The sequence below is a fragment of the Chlorocebus sabaeus genome, chromosome 3, assembly GCF_047675955.1.
Source record: "Chlorocebus sabaeus isolate Y175 chromosome 3, mChlSab1.0.hap1, whole genome shotgun sequence".
Lineage (NCBI taxonomy): Eukaryota > Metazoa > Chordata > Mammalia > Primates > Cercopithecidae > Chlorocebus > Chlorocebus sabaeus.
Genome location: NC_132906.1, coordinates 93,979,127 through 93,996,572, shown reverse-complemented (window position 1 = coordinate 93,996,572; position 17,446 = coordinate 93,979,127). Strand labels below are relative to the sequence as shown.

Genomic DNA, 17,446 nt, shown 5'->3' with positions numbered 1-17,446 from the left:
GGTTAATATTTTACTGTAAATATCACTCTTTAATTAGTTTCCATGCCCCTTCGCTTTCAGTTTTTTGTAGCGTCAGATCCAACAGTTAAAACAGATCGACTGTGGCATGACAAGTATACTTTGAGGAAATCGATGATTCCTTCGTTTATTACGATGGATCAGTCTAGGAAGGTAGGATTAGAAGAGTTTTTTGTGATTTTGATGTTTTATGGCTATGTATACTTGGATTATGTGACAAAACCAGTTTTCATAAAACTTCATGCGTTTTGAGATTGTTAATGTTCTGGAGATGAAGTAAATACATGTTAATTCAATACATCAACATAGTATGTGTTCAGTGTATCTTTGAGTTACTAGAATTCACTCCATACTGTAGCAGGTGCTCTTGTTACTTTTCAATCAATAGCCAGTTTGTTGCTTAGGAATATTTGTAGATTTGGGCAATCATTTTAAATTTACATAAAGGTAATCATAGAATGTTTTTCTTTTTAGGTCCTTTTGATAGGAAAATCAATAAATTTCTTGCACCAAGTTTGTCATGATCAGACTCCCACTACAAAGATGATAGCCGTGACCAAGTCTGCAGAGTCACCCCAGGACGGTACGATGATGCTGGTGGGGTGGTAATGATGATGTGAGGACAGTGATAACGGTAACAGTGATGATGATGATGTGGTGATGGTGATGGTGTGATGATGGGGATGTGATGATAACGGTATTGGGGATGGGTGGTGATGATGGTGATGGTGGCTTGGTGGCAGTGATGGTGGTAATGATGGTGATGGTGAGGTGATGGTGAGGTGATGGTGTTGGGAATGGGTGGCAATGATGGCATGGTGGTGGCAGTGATGGTGGTGGTGATGTTGATGATGTGGTGATGGTGATGGTGTGATGATGGTGAGGTGATGGTGTTGGGGATGGGTGGTGGTGATGATGGCGTGGTGGTGGCAGTGATGGTGGTGATAATGGTGATGGTGATGGTGTGATGATGGTGAGGTGATGGTGTTGGGGATGGGTGGTGGTGATGATGGCGTGGTGGTGGCAGTGATGGTGGTGATAATGGTGATGGTGATGGTGATGATGGTGAGGTGACGGTGTTGGGGATGGGTGGTGATGATGGCGTGGTGGTGGCAGTGATGGTGGTGATGATGGTGATGGTGATGATGGTGGTAATGATGATGGTGATGTGATGATAGTAATGACATTGATAATTGTGATGGTGATAGTAATGATATGATGATGGTGATGATAGTGGAGGTGATGGTGATGATGATGTGCTGATGTGACAGATTACTTAAAAGTGTTTTTTGTACCATAGGATTTATAGATCATTGGAATTACTCTCTAAAACACCTGAATACATAGTATTATGTATGTATATGTATAGTACTGTGTAAATTTTTAATTTCCTTTTTATACAGAGTTAAACAGTAAGTGTTGGAATAGGTATAGCTATTTTGTCCTTCTTAATTCGTGTTACTTTTTTAAATGATAAAGTGACAGTGTGCCAAAATAAGAAACAACAGAAGAAATATTGCTAATGGTAGCCCATTCTTTGGGATGCAAAGGCTTTGTTTGGAGAAGAGCCAGGACTTACTGCACTTACTGTGTTTATTGCATTCAGAGTGCTGCGTGAGAGTTCAGCTTGTGTGAAGCGCTGAGGCTTTCCCTCGTTCTCTTCCTTTTCCCCATTTGCTGCCTGCCCCACCCTCAGTAATTTCATGATGATGTTTTGTGTATGGCTAACTTACATTTATAGCTCTCCAGTTTTGGCTGTATTTGCTATTTATATTGTCATGGTTCATTCAAAAGGTTTACTTTGCGTAGAACACTGTGGTAGCTACAGGAAAGAGATGATGACTTCACCATGACTGTTCCTTTCATGAGCTTATTAGTCTGGTCTTGGAGAGGAGATGCGTAATAAAATAACCAGTAGTCAGTAATAAAGGTGGAAAGTGATCAGGGGTATGAGATTTTCAGGTGAAACGCTTTGGGTATTTTTCAGACAAGGCTCAACAGGAAGGCTTTGGAAAGAGGCAGGAATTGCACTGGCCGTGGAGGAGGAGGAGAATTTGGTTGTGGGTTATCGTGCAGCCCAGGACAAAGAAATAACGTTCATGAAAGTGCAGATGAGAAATAGGACGAATTAGACTTATCTAAAGATTGTAGTGAAAATAAAAAGGTGTAAGTTATTATTATTTATTAATGTGACAGACTTAAAGAGAGACAGACTAGGACCTGGTGTAGGAAGTAGGATAGGTTACTGGGTGTGGTTTTAGCTACAGGTGTTACTGGAATGACAGATGTTTTCTAACAGGACTTGGCTCTCTGGACAGGAGGGCTGGGGATCAGGAAGTCAGTGATGGCACTAGAACTCTGAGCTCATGAGGCCTAGTCGGAAGGGCAGCAGGGAATTTCGGAAGAGGATAGCACTGAGAGAGGAGTGTCATTTAGGGCAATTTGGTTTTCAGTAACTGAGAGGACTTACTAATGGAGGCTTCCAGCATGTATTGGAAATGCTGTACTGAAACTCTGGTTAAAAGTTAGGGCCAAGTATAGAGATTTTGGAAGCATTTATCTCACCATGGTAACTCAGGCCAAGGCAGGATGATGTAGCAAGAGCTCCCGTGTGGTCCAGGGCAGGTCCCTTTTCAGGCGTGTGAGAGCCATGGCCCCTCTCACCCTAAAGCATTCACACACCATTTTACATGTATTTTTTTGGGGGGAGGTCCATAGACCCCAGATTAGTTCCTGGAATAGAGATAGATGTGATCCAGTGCAGATTTTGGGGAAATGCTTCTACATTGAAGAGGTGGAAGGAAGAAGAACCAGGAGAGCAGTTGTGTTCAAGTCATGACCTTTCATAGTGCCTAGAGAAGATGGCGCAGAAATGGGCTGTGCCTGGGACAGGGCGTCCCCACGCTCCTGCTGTGTGGGAGACTCTCCATGAAGGTTGCTGCTGCTTGTGCGAGCTCTGAGTCTGCAGTACTGCTGGCGGCCCCCACACCCACCGCCCCACATCTGCAGATTCAATCAACTGATGATCAAAAACACTTAAAAAATGCAGCCATTAAAAAAATACAAAAAAAATCCACCCCAATAGTGTAACAGCTATTTGCATAGCATGTACATTGTGCTAGATATTATAAGTCATTTAGAGGTGATTTAACGTACATGGGAAGATGTGTGTAGGTTAGGTGCAAATACTGCTCCGTTTTATAGAAGAGACTTGAGCATCAGGGGATTTCGGTATCTGTGGGGGTCGTGGGATTGGTCCCCTGCAGATGCTGAGGGCGACAGGGCACTGCTTCTTCTCTGAAATGACTCCTGCTGTCCCCATCGTCCTGTCCACAGCTGCCAGGGTCAGTGGAGTGCAAAGTTTCTGCTGTTGAGTGTTTATAGTATAACTGGGAAGATAGAAGATACAAATCCTAAAAGACTCCTAATAATGGTCAAAAAACAGGAGAACATGTCAGATTCATCTTTATCTGTGAAAAGGTTATGAAGATGTAAAAGTGTGAATAAAGAATAAAGAGTGAAAATTTAAAAACTGGAGCACAAGAGATGCCTCAACCCTGAAGGAGCAAAGAGAGTTCCGAGGAGGCTCTGGGTTCTGTGTCTTCATAGACTGCCTTGGGCTAAGACTGATTAAGACTGATTCAAACCTTCTCTTTGGAATGAAAATGTTTAATGACTCAAGGGTATAATGAAAACATTTCCAGAGAAAAATCTTTATATCATTAAAATTATGTAGATCAATGGAAATAGAATCCCCTGCCCTTAAAACAGGACCGTGGTGAGCTCATCAAGGGGTTCCGTGGTGTTGTGACTCCAGGCAGACCTCACTTATCCTCAGATAACTACAGTTTCTTCACTGGGAGCATCTTAATTTTTTACTACCAGTGTGTAATTGGAATAATAGCAACACTAAAATAGGCCTGTCTTAACTGCTTTCTTATTCTGAAGGACAAACAAATCTTGAGTCTTCTGATATATTTAAACTGGGTAACTCAGATAATGGAAAGAGACTTAAACTGAATCAGAAGCTCTCGCCTTTCTTGCCCTTGCTTAGTCTTTAGCTAGCGTTTTGCTTTCTCTCAGTCTGAGGTTGTTCCTCCCACTGGGGTTATTGTCTAGCTTAAGTGTTATTGGGGGTTTAATGAAATGAAGTATTCATGTAAGTTTTAAAAACAGTTTTGTGCTTTGCAGATGCAAATCAGCACTGTAAGAAGCTCTGTTACGTGTATAGTCTCCACCTGCGATTTCTTCTCAATAGAAAGCTATGGAAACGCTTTCTTCCCCTATGTTACTGCGTAGAGTCAGGCGTCTTTACTGGTGACAATCTGGGTTTGTCCCCTAGACTTCTCCAGCAATCTCCGTAGAGTTCACTCTATGATGCCTGATACTACTCAACTTTTGCGAGTTGTACAATTCACAAAGCTTATTTGCATGTGCTGTTTTGGTCTTAAGACTGATTTATGGAAACGTCTTATGGGTATGGACGGGTGACTCAGCACTGGCTTGCCCTGTTACCAGTGTGTTTTGGTGAGATTTCCGGTAGTTTCAGTGTATTAAGGGATTTGGAAATCATGAAGACACACACGTAGGCGTCTGCTGTGAACCCAGCTGGCAGAAGTGTTTTCATCTTTGTGGTCTTAGGGCTCTGGTCTCCTTCGTGGAACGTCCAGCTGCCTGTGCCTGAGGTCGGTCTGTTACTGATGCCACGGACCGTGGTTGGCCCTGAGTCTGGATGTGTGTGCCTTCATTTCTCCTTTGTGAAAACACAGGTTACGGATGCATGTGTTCTCTCCCTGTTGTTCTTTACAGCTGCAGACCTGTTCACAGACTTAGAAAATGCATTTCAGGGGAAAATTGATGCTGCTTATTTTGAGACCAGCAAATACTTGTTGGATGTTCTCAATAAAAAGTACAGCTTGTTGGACCACATGCAGGCAATGAGACGGTACCTGCTTCTTGGTCAAGGAGACTTCATAAGGCACTTAATGGACTTGCTAAAGTAAGACACTATTTTGATTTCTATAAATGAGTAATATATTTGACATGAGAAGGAATCTTGTGTTTAAAAGAATAAATTATATTACAGGAAAATGAGTTGAATTCTTCGAGCATACTTTTTAAAATAAAATCTGAAAAGAATGTAAAATTTTCAAAAGGTAAAGCCCCTATATTTTTCTCTGCTTATCAGCAGAGCATCATTATTGTCATGTTCTGTGCTTTATTCATAAGAGAAACTGGCATTTATTACCAAAACTATGGCGCTTACAGTCTTCATGTGTGAGGAGTTTGTCTAATCACAATTAACTTTAGCTTGAGTTTGAAATAAAGCTGAAAAATAAAATACACATTTTAAAATTGAATTTTACTTTTATATTTGTAGTTAATGTTTCACATAAAAACAAAACTACAGCCCTTTTTATTTTGCTCCCTGACATTTCTCATGGCATCTTCCCTTCCAGAGTTAAATGTGTGTCCTTCTCCACCAGTAGAGAGAGAGACAGTTCTGGACCAGAGCCTGCTATGCTCCTGGGTCTAGAGACAGTGCAGACCCCGGCCCAGGCAGTGTGAGCCTGGGCATGAGCACCCCCGGGGGCCACAGCCTGGGCCTGGAGATTTTCACCCAGGTGTTTAGAAGAATGAAACTTCTTTTTTGGTGTTCCTTTTACGACACTTAAAGTAAGCTAAATGTTCCCTTTAAGACACAAAATCAGCCGAGCGTAGTGGCTCAAGCCTATAATCCTAGCACTTTGGGAGGCCGAGACGGGCGGATCATGAGGTCAGGAGATCGAGACCATCCTGGCTAACCCAGTGAAACCCCGTCTCTACTATGCAAAAAAACTAGCCGGGCGAGGTGGCGGGCACCTGTAGTCCCAGCTACTCGGGAGGCTGAGGCGGGAGAATGGCGTGAACCCGGGAGGCGGAGCTTGCAGTGAGCTGAGATCCGGCCACAGCACTCCAACCTGGGTGACAGAGCGAGACTCCGTCTCAAAAAAAAAAAAAAAGACACAAAATCATAACTTACCCTTAAACACGGCCAGTGCTGCCCAGGCAACTGTTTTAGGGCCCCAGGTCCTCAAGTTTCAGTGGATTGCAGACTAGAAAGCTTGCTTGTGGGCCCAATTCAGAGAATGAGATTTTCAGGTGTGGGGTGGAGGATTTGCATTTCCAGCAAGTTCCAGCTGCTGGTGATGCTGTGTTTGTGGGGACTACACATTGAGAACCACTGTTTGAGACATGCAAGCTCTTACATCTTACCTTCTAGCCAGAAGCCAGTCTCCTTTGTGAAAAGTCATATGGCTTTTTGAGGCATACACAGCCATAGCTGGCTTGCGACATGCTCATGCCTTAGTCACAGCTGATGTCTGCTAACAGGTTTGTAAGAAAAGAAGGTTCACTAGTACAGTAAATGCTGGCCATGATGAGGTCAACACCTGTGTGAAGTATGAGTGGTGATGAGCTTTTAAAGGGGAAATGTTCTTTAATGCCATGGGTGTGTATGTGGGTGAGTTGGTGCCGCTGGAGATGAGGAGCCAAAGTGAGGTTTGGAGGACCCTGATGCTGTCATAGGTCACATCATAGAGCTGGCTGAGTGCATTTGCCTTGTGCCCAATCTTAATGTTGAAAGTGTCACAATGCTTCCTTTAAAGTGAAAAATTCATTTCCCCTCATGTCGTATTTTAAGTTCCTAGTTTTTAGGTTTATTTGACATTTTGTGTCTTTTTTACCTCGTCGCTGCCCTGCGTTTTGTAGAGCTTTCGTGTCTACCTGAGTTGATTAGTGATGTTCTTAACTTGGTAACCCCCTGATTAGAGACGTGTTAGCTTCATATTTATATAAGCAGATATCAGTAACCCTCAAGAAATGCTTGCTGAAAGTGTAGTGGTTCTTGGCCCTTTAGAATCATGACATCCACATACCTAATTGCTTTGATTCAATAGACCTCTCCTCCTCCCATTGGGTCTAAAATGAAATTACATCAGCTCATGCTGCTCATAGGCCAGCCTAAAGTTTGAAAACTTTGTTAACATGTATAGCTCGTTTAAGTACTTTCAATTTAAGCTGAGTTGGAGTCTCACTCTGTCGCCCAGGCTGGAGTGCAGTGGCGCAATCTCAGCTCACTGCAACCTCTACCTCCCAGGTTCAAGCAATTCTCCTGCCTCAGCCTCCCGAGTAGCTGGGATTACAGGTGCCCACCACCATGCACGGCTAATTTTTGTGTTTTTGGTAGAGATGGGATTTCACTATGTTGGCCAGGCTGGTCTCAAACTCCTGACCTCAGGTGATCCACCCACCTCGACCGCCCAAAGTGCTGGGATTACAGGCTTGAACAGATGTTCCTGGCCAAAATCAGTATTTTTGAGATTTTAAAGAAATGTAACTCCACAATAATTAGTAAACCCTGTTTGTAGTTAATGCTCTGAAGCTTTCGTTGCCACATTATTGTATTGGTCCCATTTGTCTTTCGAGTTTTTATAATTTGAACTCTTTTTATAGTTTATACTTTTTTTAAAGTTCATTAAGAATTGAAGTAATATTTTCTTTAATTTTTAAAAAATGTGTTAAGACCAGAACTTGTCCGTCCAGCTACAACTTTGTATCAGCATAACTTGACTGGAATTCTAGAAACCGCTGTCAGAGCCACCAACGCACAGTTTGACAGTCCTGAGATCCTGCGAAGGCTGGACGTGCGGCTGCTGGAGGTACTGCGGCTCTGCATGTTGGGAACGCCGCCCTGGCACCGAGGACCCACTGGGCTGGGGTGTTCTAGCAAGTGTTTTCCATGTTATTTTAGGCACAGCTAGCCGTTATCTTTCTGGAAACTGGGCAGCGTGAGTAGGAACTCCACTCTGTCACTTGTTGCTGCCTGGTCAGCACATCTCCTCCCTCTACACCATCTGGGTCTCCGTTTGCCCATCTTGCAGGGAGCCTTGCAGGGCTGCTAGGCTTAAGTTGGAGAAAACGCATGACACCCTTGCCCTGAGCTGGGTAGCACACACAGATGCTTAGAAAATGGAGCTTTCTTCTCATAGTAAATCCAACAGGAGCACAAGACATGGTGTATGATGATATTTATCGGAAAATTGATGTTTTTAGTTTCAGTTTGGTAGGACATGACTTTCCTTTAAGGGTATGGGTATTAACATAAACCCGCTCTTTACTTAGTTGTGATGAAAGATCATTAGCAGAATGGTTGGTTTTCTTAAAATATTGCAGGAGTCATCTTGGAATAACTAAGGATTTGGAACATATTTAGAGGCAGTGCGTTTTTGTTGTAGCAAATGGTGATGAATTTTAAACACATATTCACAATATTCATTCAGAAATACACCATTCCTTGCCAGATGTTTGCAGAGCACCTACTGTGTGCTCATTATTGCCTAATCGGTGAGGTTGTAGAAGTTAACCAGAAGATGCACTCAGAACTGCTGAGCAGTTTTTAACAATGGGGCATTATTTTACTGCTTTTTCTTTGCATCAACAAGTTCTTCAGCAATAAGCTTAAGGTCTTGCAATTATGTGTTTGTTTCTGTTGTTAGGTCTCTCCAGGTGACACTGGATGGGATGTCTTCAGCCTTGATTATCATGTCGACGGACCAATTGCAACTGTAAGATTATCCTGCATCATTTTATAGTATTTACAGCTGTTAAGATTGTTAAACATTTTGTTTGAAATTAACTTTCTTCTCTGGGGACTTCTAATTCAAGTGATCACTCGACATCTAAGATATACTCATTGAATAAATACGTAAGCCAAAATTGTGTGTGTTTTAAATGATTATTAATGAGTACTGAAATACTCTCTCATTTTAAAAATTCTTAAAAATATCATTTGTTCTATCATAGGTTTCAGCAACTCCTTAATAAATGGACTGTTCATTTCATTCCATTATTAGACTGTGGCAACTAGTTTAGGATAATTTGAAAGGAACTGTAAAGTGTATTTTAGGGGAATCATATTTTTACTACTTAGATAAAATTTGGTGTTTAGTATTCATTTAAACCGATGAGGAAACAGCTGTACTTTGTTCATAGTGCCTTCACCTACATAACAGTTACCACATTATAAAAGGCTGACCAGGAAAGCTGTCTGTTTACATGCCTGCAGTTAAAGTGCCTCTTTTTAGTGCTCATTTTGCAAGTATTCAGACTTGAATAAATTTTCTTGACCAAGATACCCCTCTAAACTTACTTCAATCATTTTTGTATCTGAAATACTGAAGGAAGGACATTGCATTTCTTTGAAGTATTGGGAAGAGTATTTTGTTGAGAAGGAATATAGTTGGGCTCTAAAATATTTTCTTAGTGGTTCTGGTAGAGCCTGCTTCGTGCTGTTTTCCTGCCTCTCAGGGTGCACATCACGCTGCTGAAATAATTGCATCAGGGCACACTCACCCTTTTTCCTCTTGGGGGTAAGAAACCTGCCACTGGTGAGTGTGTCTCTCCTGTCTACAGCGAGATGGGAACTGCTGGTGCAATTTCCCTTTACACAGAAATTCCTGGTGTATAACCTTTATTGATCAAAGCTACTATATTTTAAGTGTATAGCTTCTCTTAAATTTAATTTCTCATCATATTCAAATTAGCTTTTTCTCTTTTGACTTATGTCCTAACCAATTTAAAATAGTTACAATGCAAAAAGCAGTGTGATATTTTAGCAAATTATTTATTTAATTTATTTTTGACACGGAGTCTCATTCTGGCACCAAGCCTGGAGTGCAATGGCACGATCTTGGCTCACTTCAACCTCCGCCTCTCGGATTCAAGTGATTCTCCTGCCTCACCCTCCCAAGTAGCTGGGATTATAGGCACGAGCCACCATGCTGGCTAATTGTTGTATTTTTAGTAGAGATGGGGTTTCACCATGTTGGCCAGGCTGGTCTCAAACTCCTGACCTCAGGTGATCCACCTGCCTCCCTCCCAAAGTGCTGGGATTACAGACATGAGCCACTGTGCCCGACCTTAACAAATTATTTAAATTAGCAACTTTCATATCTCCTGCCTTGTTAATTTGCATACATTACGTATTATTTTCATAGCATAAAAGATACCATAGTACGGATAATTGCATCGATTATTTCAGAAAGTCTGAGTGCCTTGACAAATAGGTAAACTGAATGTTGCCTAGAGAAGAGATAATTAATTATTTCATAGTATTACAGATCTTATTAAGAGTGTCAAAGGTGTCATGCCATGTACATAAACAGTTGCTCATGCAATATTGTTAAATGTTTAGGTTTGCAAAGCTCTACTTTAGTAGAAGGACTCAAGGAAAAAAGTTTATATCATAGATTTATTTTAAAAAGGCAAATCTATCACCTGAGGCCAGGAGTTTGAGACCAGCCTGGCTAACATGGCAAAAACACATCTCTTCTGAAAAATACAAAAATTAGCTGGGCATGGCGGCACACACCTGTAATCCTGGCTACTCGGGAGGCTGAGGCATGAGAATCCCTTGAACCCAGGAGGCGGAGGTTGCAGTGAGCCGAGCTCTCACTATTGCACTCCAGCCTGGGTGACAGAGTGAGACTCTTATCTCAAAAAAAAAACCCCACAAAAACCCAAAATAAAAGTAAATCGGTAAATATAACCTGAAGGATTCTTTTCAGACTGGAGATTCTTCTAGGCCTACCTTCCATGAGATTCACCACCCTTAGGAGCTACTGTTACAGAAGAAAGTGCACCCCTGCCTCATGGATCCCTCAGGCGGGTTGGGGGGAGTTGTAGTGAAGAGTCCACATTTTAGATTAGGCTTAGACTAGTCTAAAATGGATTGAAAATCCTGATAAACTGTTTGCAAGTTGTGTAACATTAGGCCTTTGTTTCCTTGCTTTCTGTTCCTGTGAGTTTGCTTAGCATGCTGCCTAGCATGTAAGTCATCATTGTGGTTGTTACATTATGATAGTTTGCTAAAATGTACCTTTTGAAAAAAAAGATTGAGACCTGTACTGAGAGGATTCTTATGTGGGAATACTATAAACTCGTCTCCTGCTGTTATCCCAGGTGTTTACTCGAGAATGTATGAGCCACTACCTAAGAGTGTTTAACTTCCTCTGGAGGGCGAAGCGGATGGAATACATTCTCACCGACATACGGAAGGGACACATGTGCAATGCAAAGCTCCTGAGAAACATGCCAGGTGAGCCCTCAGTGCGGTCACGGGTCCGCACACACTCCCAGCAGCCTCCAGCCCCCACTGGGTGCGGTTTCCAGCAGCTCCGCGGAAGTTAAGGTAGACTCATGGTGTTAGCTATCTATTTTTTCCAGATGGCGAACTTTCTTTTAAAATCGCATTTACATTTTATTCTAGTGTTCACATATATACTTTTAAAAAATTGCCTAATTTTAGGGAAAGTGGTTTAATACATCACTGACCCATTTAAAATTCACACAGTGTTTTAACTAAATTGTTTTTGAGAATTTCTTTAATGTTTTGTTTTGTCCATAAACCAGAACATGGGAATATATTATTTAAAACAATCTAAAACTGTAGTAAAAATTCTTAGGTATCAGATAGTCAAGATTATTTTAATGTTATAAACATTGAATGACTTAAATTATAAGTAATTTTGAAGTCTTTATATAAAATTGATTTGGTCAGAACCCTTGAGAAAGTATTTCAGTAGGTACATCTCTAAAGAAGAACTAAACGGCACATGCCTTTAATCCTTCGGTGAAAAGTAATTATTAGGAATAAAAAGAGAGCAGTTGTTGGGAGAAGGCAGTTCATGATCTCAGCTTCTTTACCAGCTCAGAGGCTGGTCCCTGAGCCGCTAGCAGAGATCCAGAATAGTGACCCCTGCCGGAGGCTGTGGGGCAGGGAGTTGCCTGTCTGAGCCAACACTGACATGGAGAATTGTCGGTTTTTACTGGGTGCTGATACTTGACTGTAGTGGGGAATGAATGGTAGGAATCCTCCGAATTAGCCGAGAGGGAAGCAGAGGGGAGATTTTCTTTTAAAGGCAGTGATGACTGCGGGCTGGGTGCCCTTCTCGTGAATGTGCTGCCACGGGCGGGCGGGGAGGCGGGAGGAGGGCCGTGCTGCGAGGACTGCATGCACGCCTGGGGCTCTGCGGGTCTCCTTTCTCCACGGTTTCACACCGTCCTTCTCGCCACTGTTGCGGGATCCCTCGCTCAGAGTTGTTTTAACTGGATATGTATTTACTTGCTTACACTTTTCCTTCCCTCTGTCTTCTTATGAATACCACTGAGTAGATCAGTTCCTGGCTGCCCCCTTCACGAGGCAGCGTCTTTTTTTTTTTTTTTTTTTTTTTTTTTGAGACGGAGTCTCGCTCTGTCACCCAGGCTGGAGTGCAGTGGCCGGATCTCAGCTCACTGCAAGCTCCGCCTCCCAGGTTCACGCCATTCTCCTGCCTCAGCCTCCTGAGTAGCTGGGACTACAGGCGCCGCCACCTCGCCCGGCTAGTTTTTTGTATTTTTAGTAGAGACGGCGTTTCACCATGTTAGCCAGGATGGTCTTGATCTCCTGACCTCGTGATCCGCCCGTCTCGGCCTCCCAAAGTGCTGGGATTACAGGCTTGAGCCACCGCGCCCGGCCGAGGCAGCGTCTTATAGTGAGTTTAGACCAATTCAAGGCCAAACTGATGCTGTCATTGTCACGTGTCAAAATAAGCCTCTGCGAAGGCTGAGCTCCATACCAACTTGAAATATGGGCTGGTCGCGCTACAGTTTTCTGATCTGATTATCAGTTTAGCAACGTCTGTATCAATTTGCTCTTCTCTTATTGTATTGAATATCAATAATGAGTTTTGTTTTCTAGTTGGAGATAACTAATAAATTTTTTGATCAGTTTTCTATGTATGGGAAAATGTATATTTTATTATTTATAAAATTTATTTATATTGCTAGGATCCTGCTTCACAGAGTTTAACTCCAACTTCTTTTGCTGAGCCTTCCCCCTCGCTATTGAAACTTTTTCTGAACCATTTTTAATAGCACGATATTACCGCATGTACATATCATTTCATCATTTCTCTTTGGACACGTTTTTTCCCCAATTTTTTGCTAATAATGCCATGCACGTTTTTATAAATGCATCTTGATACGCCTCTCAATATTTCTTGAGAATAGATAGAAGTGGAACTGCTTGTTTAACAGTTTGAATTTTAGTTTGACTTTTTACTTACTAAGTATTCATATTTTAACTGTATTGATATTATCAGATCACTTTTTGGGAAATGTGCACCAATTTAGTTCACATCTCAGTAAGCCCAGATCGTATTGTGGAAAGTTGTCTGTATCACTGTTTTTGCTGACACTGGCTATTAATTCAAATAAATTGTCAGTTCATAGGTGAAAATGGAAGTTCATTTCAACTTTTATGCTTTTTAAATGTTATGCTTTTAAAATGATTGATGAGGGTGAACACTTTTATTTTTAAGATGGGGTCCCCATTTTTGCCCAGGCTACCCTCAAATTCCTGCGCTTAAGTGATCCTCCCACCTTGGCCTTCCAGAGTGCTGGAATTACAGGCATGAGCCACCAGGCCTGGCCTCATTTTTCTTTGTTTTGCTGTATTATGTAGTATTCCCTTTATCTACAGGGGATATGTTCTAAGACCCTGCCCCCCACCCCATGGATGCCTGAAACCTCAGGTAGTATCAAACCTTACATATACTGCTTTTCCCCATATGTACTTACCTATGATAAAGTTTAACTTATATGTTAGGCACATTAAGTGATTAACAGCAATAACTAATGACAAAATAGAATTATTTTAACATCATACTATAACAAACGTTATGTGGGTGTCATGTCTCTCTCAAAAGATCTCACTGTACTATACTCACCTTTTCTTCTCGTGATCTGTTGACCTGGTAACTGAGACAGCTACTGAGTGACTAAGGGGGCGGTAGTGTATACGCCGTGAATTTGCTGGACAAAGGGTTGATTAACTTCCTGGCTAGGATGGAGCAGGATGGTGTGAGATTTCATCACTACTGAGAACAGTGCTCAATTGAAAACTTATGAATTGTTTATTTCTGGGATTTTCCATGTACTATTTTTGGACTGCTGTTGACAGCAGGTGACGAACAGCATAAAGAGAAACTGTATGGGGGACTACCATGTTCCCTTTTTCGGGAATTGTTTTACCTGTGTTTCTGTTGGGGTGTCTGTGTTCTTACCTTTAATAAAGAAGTATTTTAAAGTAGTTCATGGCCAAGCAACTTCATGAGCAGAAATCAGCTAGCTGATCTTGCTAATCCATCCCGTTAGAAATGTCCTGCTAATTATAAATCGGAAGCAGATTACACATGGACCCTGTAGAGAGCTCCCATCAACAGCTGCCACGGGGCCTCGTACGGGTGTGGTGTGCAAAGGACGGCTTAGTCTTACTTAAAGTGTCAACAGTTATCACCCTAGTGTTTTAACAATATTCATCTAAGTAATAACTTGCTCCATCATGTGCAGTAAGTAGTTACATGTGAAAATGCTTTGCTGGGGACAAGAGTTTTTGATCATGGTCTACCAGGAAGGTCACACCCATTCCTCATGTAAGATTGTCTGTTCTTCCTGCCTTTTCCAATCCTGGATGGTAGCAGTTTTTTATGTATTTGCCAGTCAGCTGGACAAAACACAGTGGCTAATACTAAAATGGTTTGTTAGATTCAATTAATCTAAAAAATATTTCTACTACTGGAAACTAAATTCATGTTTCAGATAACATTTCACAAAATGAAATAGACCAGTACAGGTAACTGAGCCTGTATTCTTTCTCAGCCTCTGTGTGGGGTGGGGAGGGAACGAATGGAGGCTTTTTCTTTCTCTTTCAGCTTCTCTCCATTTCCCCTTTCAAAACAGTGGCATTGAAATAATTTGCTTTTGGTCTTTATTAGAAATAAAATCCATCTCTTACATTCTTGAGGGAAAACAAGGATGCGTTCATCTTTCATGAAGAATCAAGATGAAATTTACGTAGTTAGGTTCCAATAGAAGTCTGATTCAGAAATAACACTTTCTTAGTTTTCCTCTGGTTTTTAAGACATTAACTTACTTATCTGAGACAAAAATTAATGTTTAGACAGTGAGTTTTTAGAGGGCTCTTAAGAGAATATTAATTCTCTAAAATGGTCCCTGAAGTTCTCAGGGAACAGTGGTTAGTGGAGATTTACGTGTACCTTTTTTTTTGAGATGGAATCTCGCTTTGTCACCCAGACTGGAGTGCAGTGGTGTGATTTTGGCTCACTGCAACCTCCACTTCCCAGATTCAAGCTGCTGTCCTGCCTCAGCCTCCTGAGTAGCTAGAATTACAGGTGCCTGCCACATCGTCTGGCTAATTTTTTTGTAGTTTTAGTAGAGATGGGGTTTCACCATGTTGGCCAGGCTGGCCTCAAGCTCCTGGCCTAAGGTGATCTGCCCACCTCGGCCTCCCCCAGTGCTGGAATTACAGGCGTGAGCCACTGTGCCCGAGGTTTTTTTTTTTTTTTCTTTCTGAGACAGAGTCTTGCTCTGTCGCCCAGGCTGGAGTACAGTGGTGTGATCTCAGCTCACTGCAAACTCCGCCTCCCAGGATCAAGTGATTCTCATGCCTCAGCCTCCTGAGTAGTTGGGATTACAGGCGTGTGCACCATGCCCAGCTAATTTTTTGTGTTAATATTTGTAGTAGAGATGGGGTTTCACTATGTTGGCCAGGCTGGCCTCGAACTCCTGGCCTCGAGTGATCCGCCTGCCTTGGCCTCCCAAAGTTCTGGGGCTATGGGCATGAGCTACTGTGCTCAGTCACTGTTAAAGATAATGGAACTCCACTCGCTTAAAATGAGATGTAAATACTACTACATTTTAAAATTAAAGCTTGTACACTAGACACTAAATTATTTCTTGTCTAAAATATAATGATAGCAAGTTACAGGTTTTCCTTTATCTTTTCTAATCCCGCTGAATGGAATGTGCTCTCGAGAAAGCGAGTGTCTAAATGAGGCTTCGTGGGGTAGGTGTCGAAGAGCAGGGTCTGGCCATGGAAATAGCTTGGTGGAGCCACATCTAAACCAGCAGGTCCCTTACAATTAGGAAGCTTTTAAGTAGAAGGCACTTTGGAGACACCACAGTCAAACCTTCCCTAGTGTATACTGGAGAGAGAGCAGCCTGAGGCCCAGAATCTGAAAAGGTTGGATTGGCCCACATTTGGTTTAGGCCCAGTATATTGAAAAATAAGATAAATCAAGGTTTAACAGCTCATACTACATTTTGTTTTGGTTTTCCTTTCAAACATATTTTATTACTTCTAAGATACACATTGTTTTCATGTTCTCGATGTGTCTTAAAGTCTGTTGAGCTGCAGGGCTCCTGTTGCCTGCAGCTGTGTAAACCTGGCCCCAGCTCCTCTTGGTGCCTGGAGCTGAGCTCTGGGCTCTGTGCTCTGGCAGCATAGCCTTTAGTACTGGCCACAGCTGTGGTTCGTTGCCTTCAAAAAGGTTACACCCTGGCTCCACCCTGGCTCTGTTTTGAAATGAAAAGTTACTGTGTTTGCAGAAAAGTGTAGAAATAGCAGTGAAGCATAAATTTGAAATCGATGAAGCACATAATTATTATTGAGAGAAGAACCAAAATGCCACCTTTTCATGTAAAGCAGCACCACAGATTTTATCTTACCGGGAAAGGCAGGTGCCCGCGGGCCAGCAGTGTCCTGTGAGGGGCTCATCTGCATCTGCGCAGTGGGTTCAGAGGGTGTTTCCCGCACAGGACTGTGGTCAGGGTGTCTGTCAGTGTGGTTGGCAACCGTTTTACTTTCTTGATGATTCATATAGTAACGATTTGTCTTACAAATGACAGTGTCTTAGACTCAGTGAATGATAGAAGATGAGTTGAAATTTTTCTCTTTAAAAATTTCTGTGTGTTTTTGTATCCTGTGTTTTATATCCTTAGTGTGTATCAACCGTCCAGTGTGGCCTCGGCCCTGCAGGATGTGTGCTTGCTGTATGTTTCACTCATCGTTCCCATGTTTCACTAAGGATCCAAAAGATACTTAACAAAAGTCTTTTGGATCCTTACTGAAACATACAAATAGAGATAAAAAAAATTCTCTGTGCCCGGCTCCAACTGATAGAAACTTTAAGCTGAGCTGTAGGTGCTAGAGCTACATTGCCCGGGGGTGTCCCCACCCCACCACCTGTCTCTGAGATTGTATGGCCTCAGCTGTTTTCTTGGTCTTCTGCCTCAGTTTCCTCATCTGGGGGATGGGGTGTTGATGGCACTTACTTCCTAGTGTTGTCAGGATTAAGTCTGAGTGAAAGTACTTGGAACAGCACCTGCTTGTGGTGGGTGCCCCCAAGTTCACCATTGCCGTGGTTACTTGCCTGGAAGAGCAGGAATGCAGATGATGTAAGGATGAGATCCTTACAGGTGGTTAGAGACTTTGAAAACAATCCTAGTTCTTAACAAATGTTGTTTGGATCCTTAGTCTTGAGAAAAA

General features: G+C 42.2%; 1 protein-coding gene across 1 annotated transcript in view; it reads left to right on the top strand.

Moving 5' to 3' along the window:
* The window catches only part of TUBGCP3 (tubulin gamma complex component 3), a 94,202-nt gene that overhangs the window by 52,629 nt on the left and 24,127 nt on the right, over positions 1 to 17,446 (top strand). The window contains exons 12-17 of the mRNA XM_007960937.3: positions 61 to 171; positions 493 to 601; positions 4,828 to 5,017; positions 7,583 to 7,718; positions 8,556 to 8,624; positions 11,020 to 11,155. Of these exons, the coding sequence (XP_007959128.1) occupies positions 61 to 171; positions 493 to 601; positions 4,828 to 5,017; positions 7,583 to 7,718; positions 8,556 to 8,624; positions 11,020 to 11,155 (751 nt within the window). The remainder of the gene's footprint in view (positions 1 to 60; positions 172 to 492; positions 602 to 4,827; positions 5,018 to 7,582; positions 7,719 to 8,555; positions 8,625 to 11,019; positions 11,156 to 17,446) is intronic.